The sequence below is a fragment of the Topomyia yanbarensis genome, chromosome 3 (assembly GCF_030247195.1).
Source record: "Topomyia yanbarensis strain Yona2022 chromosome 3, ASM3024719v1, whole genome shotgun sequence".
NCBI classification, from domain to species: Eukaryota; Metazoa; Arthropoda; class Insecta; order Diptera; family Culicidae; genus Topomyia; species Topomyia yanbarensis.
In genome coordinates this window covers 373,493,089-373,500,364 of record NC_080672.1, presented here as the reverse complement: position 1 = coordinate 373,500,364, position 7,276 = coordinate 373,493,089, and the positions used below count along the sequence as shown (strand labels likewise).

Sequence of the window (7,276 nt, the reverse complement as noted above, 5' to 3'; positions counted from 1 at the left end):
CTCTCTCCGCAGAATAGGGCCCTACATCTCTAATGAACGAAACCAATTGGTTTACAAAAATCCCATCCCTTTTGAAGAATTAACATTGAATAGATTTATTACATCAATTTCATTCAGGAATTGGTTCAACGTCTTCATCCAAGGGAGTTGTTCGAATCAAATAGAATCATCGTTATTTTAAGGCATCTTTAAAATTTAAGTTTATTGAAAATTATCTTAACCAATTTTATATTGCTCAGTTCATGGTAGAAGTCTATGAGACTAGATATTGTAAATGCAGAGGAAATAGTGCTAAATGCTTAATTACCATTCTTCACTTTCTTAGCTGACTTCTCATCGTTCGAAGACTTCTCCGCCAACTTTTTCATCGGTTGTCCTGTCTGCGTAATAGGGATCACTTTCTCATCTGCCGGCGGTGGAAGAGCCAGGTGCAGCGATGGTCAGAATACCATCCGAAGACATTGAGGACACGATACCGTTATGATCATGCCCTGCCGGCAACATGTACCGTCGGACAAAGTGCCGTTCGATGAAGCCATGTTCGTCCTGCTTCTCCTCGTGTTTACCTTCAACGGTGATGCACTTGTCGGTCGCCTTGACAGTGATTTCTTCCGGTGAAAACTGTTGAACGTCCAAATTAATTTGGAACTTGTCACCGGAGATGTTGACTGTAGATCCGGAGTCATTACGCAAAGCAAGATTTGTATTGCGCCATGGACGGACGTAACCGACTCTGGGACGATGTGCCGTTCCTGAAGCTGTTAGGGCAGTGAGAAGGTCGTCAGCTGTTATTCCACTGCCAAAATGCTGATCCAGGATTCGGGATGCTCGTAGTGGGCTGTCCAAGCAATCATCCCACCAATCACGGAACAAGATTGGAATGAGCGACATTGTATATATTAACTTGAATTACACCGAGCAAACTGAAATTAACACGTTTCAAATCTCACACTTCAATATTTTCTGTAGCGCTTTCGAACAATTAGGCAATCCATGAGACGTTTCTGATCAGCTGATTAATTCTTGTTTACTTCTTCTGACGTTACTCCGAGGGGTGCGACGTCCAACAATATCGTTGATTCGATCCAACATCAAACGAATCGGACTAACGAAGATGTTTGTCGGACGAGTTTTTCTGTTCGCAGGAGTAGACTTGTTGACAGAACCCACCGCTGAATTGTCGAACAATCGTCGTGGTGGATTGCCTAATAACTGATGATGATCTTTTGTGGTAGGTTCATTTTTATACCCGCGTGAGTGCACGGCATTCATCACCGAAGCGCTTCGGGCCACTCAGAAAAATGCTAGAATGCACTAGATTCATTTATATTCATGCGTGAGTGCACATCATTCATCAGATTCATCATTGAAGCTTTGAAGGGTAGCTCCAGAAAATACTAGGATGTTCACGAGTGAGTGTTGTTCAGTCTATTTGTAGACAGTAGCGGTATTGAGTTATTTAATTCATTATTGGTGTATCTCATTCCACGGATTTTTTCGCGCCATAAAACATCTATGCAAATAAACAAAATGCTGAAATGGAATTGGTGTTCAAATCACGAACATAGTTTTCATAGCGTTTGGCATAATTCTTGTAAAATATTAATTATTCAGATTATTTTCACCAAAGAGAATAGTGAAAGAGACGAAGAGTGAAAATCAGTCAAAACGGCAACACTCCCTTTACGATGATTTCAACACTAGAATTTGGCAACCGTTTCCAAAGGCAGCACTTTAAATGACTCCTATTATATTTTGAAAACAAACCTTTTGTCGATCGTTGGATTTGTTTATCAAACGATGTGCATTTCGAAACAAAGAGATGAAATAATTCTAAAACTTGTTTTTACTCATACATAGACTCTAGAATGCACCTTACAATGACGATTGCACTAAATTCTGACGAAAATTCAAATTTTTTTTTGGATGGATTTACAATACTTATCTCCTCCAACTCAGGCATGAGTAATGTTTATTTACATTGCACGATTGGTCTGCTCAATAAGGTATTTTTGGCTTCACACTATTCGTCTCTTTTCCTATTCTCTTTGATTTTCACTTGAAACATTTTCACGTTCAGTTCACCAATGGTGGTTTTTATCCACCTTATTTTCATTTAACTTATCGGAACTGCATGTTGCCGAATAAAATTTAGCTTGCACTGATAAAATACCCTTTAATGCGTAGAAAACTACTCATTTTCAATAAAAGTGGAATAACCCATTAAATAGGTAAAGCGTTTGTACCAGGCCCCTGCTAGGCAGCCATTTTGTCCTAGCCAACATCTGCCTTTGTTGAAATCAAAACAACCCAATGCTATTGCACGGGCGACATGGGCCTAGAGCCGGCTAGGCCCACATATGTTGACTACTGTCAAAGTCTGTATATCTCAATAGCGGATGACAGGAGTGACACCCTCCTGGTTTGTACCCATAAATGAGTACAGACCTTGTACGTCAACCTGGGTATGTTTCACCCATTATTTTTCGCAGAACTGTTACAACCAGCCCCTGTCAAGGACGACGTCTCTGTACAGCCAGCATCACTGCCATGAAAGGCAAAACATTGATTTTGAACCGAATGATTAGAAGCTGTATTTGGTTACAAAATGTCGATTTTCTGAATGATATGATATTAAATCATCCCACAAGATGCAAAACGTCGTGTGGAATGCTTGAATATCGAGCATAGTGCCGAACATAATTCTTTGTTTGGGACTTTATAGCTATAACGCCCCATATATGTCGGTCGCTGTCAAACTCCATTAAGATTTCTGACAGCTCATTTACAACCACAGATGCAAAATCAAACTAAAGGAAATTGGCTTGTTTTCATCACGAAATACCTAACCTCAACCGATTTTTGCAGTGCAAAATATTTTGTTTTCATCACGAAATAATTCAGCGCCTTTTCTTTTTTAACGGGAATAGAAAGGTCAATATGATGGTATAGGGTTGCCAGGAGGTTGGTTACGACCAGGCCCCTGCAAGGCAGCCATTTTGTCCTAGCCAACATCTGCCTTTGTTGAAATCAAAACAACCCAATGCTATTGCACGGGCGACATGGGCCTAGAGCCGGCTAGGCCCGCATATGTTGACTACTGTCAAAGTCTGTATATCTGAATAGCGGATGACAGGAGTGACACCCTCCTGGTTACAGCAAAATGCGTAAAAAATACCCATTCATGAAATTCGCGCCAGAATGAAAAATACTGTCAATAGAATTATTTCTGAATTAAAAAAACATAAAATAGCATTCATTTCACATTATAGATTCCTTATAAAAGTATAGGAATCTAAATAGAAACTACTTAACAAAATAAAACCGCCAACTGGATATATTTTTGATGGCTGGATCTTTTGGCTGCTCTAAAAATGCCGAACTGGCGCATATTTTCAACATCCTCAGTCCGTTGTTTTCGGAGCATATCCGAAATGTTCCGTTTCCGCCACGGACTCCGATGCAGGGCGATAGTTTGCAGGTTCCACTACGATCCTTAGCTTGCAGGTTAACTCGCTTGAAATAAGGCTTAAGGATTTTTCACCCATTATCAAGATCAATATACCCATTGACATTACCTCATCAAGTAGTTGTAAAATGGATAAAAAGTACTCATTGTTAGAAACAAACAAATACCCATTTTTTTGACAGCTCGAATAACTTCCGAAAATGAGCAATTTGAATACATAAAATGGGTAAAGTTTTTTTTACCGTGTGGGTTATGTACATGATTATTAGGGTGAGACAAAATGATCGTTTTTTCAGCACAGCACTTTTTTGGTTCCGTTTGGGGTCCTAAACAACTGTGAAAAATTTGGGGTCGATTGGATTTGACCTGGCGTAGCGCATTGCGTTTGAAATTTGTATGGAAATTAGCATGGGAAAACCTACTTCTTTGCATTTTCAATTTAATAGACTACAATTCTTCCTGTAGTATACCAACAAGTAGATAGAAGTGTAGTCCAGGATATGGTGAACAACTTTGCCGAAGGGTGCATGGTGCTAGAATATCTTTACAACAAGTTATAGCTGTTCAAAGTTCGATAGATCGAATTAATTGCCAAAAATCATTTTTTTTGCCAACACTGCGGGTGTACCAATGACATTTCATATAGCATACCAAAATAACATCATATACTTTAGATTTACCACATTGGTATGTTTGTATGAATTATTCAAAAGCCTTAGCTCAATTTCATGGGCATAGGTAGTTTAACAATAGGGCGTAGTGAGAGGAGAGGGGGGAGACTTTTAAATATGGAAATTTGAACTGAAATTTTATCGAGTTGGAATGTTCAGATGAATTATTTTGCCCCAACAATCTCCCTTCTAAAAATCATAAAGTTCATTACTATACAAAGAACACACAAAATGACCAGTCCCCCTAATCTTACGAATATTCTATTATCCCCTCTTGTATATGTATAAGTTAGCGGTAAAGTTTTTTTTTATTTTCCTAATATAAAACAAAATAATATTGAAATGTGTAACCCCTAGTTTTAAGAAATTCAAAATGTAAAACAATGAAAAAATGGCACCTTTAAGCTAACGCAAACGTGCCTTATCAAATAAACGAATTGGAAAAAAATTCTTCATCCGCTTCAACGGTCATTTTAAATATATTTTAGTTGGGACTGTGACCGCATTTGAGATTATGGCGCCACTGATATATGCGCAAGTATACGGGGGATACACCGCTAGTGAAAAATTGTTCCCGAGCCTGAGGGATAACCCTTTTGCAAATGAATTTCCTCATAGTGGAACGAATTGGAAAAAAATTCTTCATCCGCTTCAACGGTCATTTTAAATATATTTTAGTTGGGACTGTGACCGCATTTGAGATTATGGCGCCACTGATATATGCGCAAGTATACGGGGGATACACCGCTAGTGAAAAATTGTTCCCGAGCCTGAGGGATAACCCTTTTGCAAATGAATTTCCTCATAGTGTTAGTCTGTGGTTAAATTACGAACATTTTGAAAAAATAAATTGAAATTGGATAAAAACTTTTTCAGCAATCGTAGTCACAGCAAAGATGTTTTTGGAAAAATCGCATTTAAGGCTGTTCGCAACGCTCTGATGTAAATTTGTTTCTTAATGTCTTAAGGACAAGCCGTCGGATAATGTGGACCTGTCAAAATACAATATCTAGAACACGGTGTCACACATACTAATATAAAAATTTTAGAACGGTGTTCTATTCGTGTTTCAAATTGTGGAAAATTTTAAACAGAATAGTCGAGCTGTTTAACTCATTATGTCCTAGCGTATGAAATATCATACGCAAAAACAACACATTTCAGGATCATATTTGTTATACAATAAAGGCGTTTTCAAACTTCTGGTCTTCTGTGAACGATAATTAATACCCTATAGTTTATAATGTGTATGCTCAATAATCTTTTTTATAAAATTCCATTGTGTTTTCGAATGTCAAAGTTGGACAAAATTGAAACCAAAATATGAACAATACATAGTATTGATTTTCTTTTCTAAATCACTAATTCTTGTTTCGGATTGTAAACGAATGGTCATGAGAGGTGTGAAAGATGTGGCTCAGTGCGAAAAATGGAAGAAATTGGTGAAACAATTGCGAAAATTCTGCTGGTAGTCCAAGGTATGAAATTTCATACGCTAGGCTGAACCGATATCTTTTTTCCTAAGGCAAAATTATTTCCTCTTTAGGACCAGGAGTGGATTCGCAACTTTCTAGCTGATTTTAACGTTGAATCAGTGCATTCAAGGCTAACAATACGTTGCAAATCATGCCTGGTTCTACCCAGAATATTTTTTATGTAAATTCTCATAAGAAAATGTTCTTTTTCTTAAAATAATTACAAAGTTTGAGGGAAAGATGGATTGATGCAACGAACCAATCATGAGACGAAACAGCACGAAAGAGAAGTGTTAAAATCTTTCAAAAAAGCTGCTAAATGAATGATCTCGCAAGGTTGAAAGTATTATTCGATTTTATGCTAAATATAAAGATTTTAGCCTAATTTTCTATGTAATGATTTTTTGATACCCTATCAGCCCAGCGAATGAAATTTCATACGTTAGCTTTTTTCGCAACAAAACGTTCCAAAGTAGATATTTTTCCCACACTTAATTCGGCATAATATGAGGACTCACGAAGTAATTTATAAATTACCAAAAGTTTTAACATAGCTGGGTTATAATGGGTTAAAATCTGATCCAAAAAGTGCTTGAAAAATACAACTGCATCTCAGCATTGCGATCAATCTGTTTTAGCCGTAGATGTAAAATAGAACAGCCCATATAGAATACATCAGCGTTGCAAACAGCCTAAGGGAGTAAGCTGAAAAAAACTTTGCTTCTACTGCTTGGATCTCTTAAAACTTAAAAGAATGAAGACTCACCTCAACACGTACCCCTTAACGTGTGGTCACAAACTAAGGATATTTTCGAAAATCGAATGAAATTTTACAAATTATAATACTGTAATTGTAATTTATTAGCTTACGATACCCTCATGGTTACATTTGTATACACTGTGTCAGGTAACATTAAAATTATCTTATTTTAATTGAGGTTCAAGTAAATCTACATATCAGACTTTAGCTCATTTCATTCTCATCCTCGGGTGCCATTCCATTTTCCTTGATCAACTTCTTCACCCGTTCAACCGGAATCGTCCTTTCCGATTCGGGCAATGCTAACTTCGGAGCTTTGATCGTTAGCACTCCGTCGGAGGAAAGTGTTGAAACCACTTTGTCCGCATCATGGCCATCCGGAAGCCTATATCTGCGGGTGAAGTGTCTCGAAACAAAACCATGTTCGTCCTGTTTTTCCTCGTGCTTGCCTTCCACCGTGATGTAGTCGTTTGCCATTTTCACGGATATTTCCTCCGGTTTGAACTGGTGTACATCGATGTTAACCTGGAATCCATCCTTGTTGCGCTTTACAACTGCTTGGTCGTCCTCGGATTCGAACGCGGAATGCCGCGGGCGTTTCAATCCTCTGCGCTTTGGTACATGATCTATGGCCAGTAGCAGATCACTTGGGAAGATATCCTCTCCGAAGTATTTCTCCAGTATGCGGGATGGTCTGGCAGGAACATCCACAACATTGTCTAACCACTCGCGAAATAGTACTGGAATTAACGACATTTTACTTGTTTTGTATTCACTTTACCGGTCTGAACTGTAAAAATTTCTTTGTAAATCTTTCACTTGAAAGCGTAATATTTTTATACACGCACTGTTCGTTTGAAACTAATCTCGATCAGTGAGCTCCGTCGGATTTTTATAAGCA

General features: G+C 38.1%; 2 protein-coding genes across 2 annotated transcripts; both read right to left on the bottom strand.

Annotated features, from left to right (window-relative positions):
• Nucleotides 1-282: 282 nt before the first annotated feature.
• Nucleotides 283-1,224, bottom strand: LOC131692538 (protein lethal(2)essential for life-like). The gene has a single exon (XM_058979650.1). The coding sequence runs from the start codon at nt 889-891 to the stop codon at nt 403-405; it is 489 nt and encodes a 162-aa protein (XP_058835633.1). The 5' UTR covers nt 892-1,224; the 3' UTR covers nt 283-402.
• A 5,234-nt stretch (nt 1,225-6,458) lies between these two features.
• LOC131692532 (protein lethal(2)essential for life-like) lies at nt 6,459-7,276 on the bottom strand. The gene has a single exon (XM_058979644.1). It carries the CDS (start codon nt 7,129-7,131, stop codon nt 6,580-6,582), a length of 552 nt encoding a protein of 183 aa, XP_058835627.1. The 5' UTR covers nt 7,132-7,276; the 3' UTR covers nt 6,459-6,579.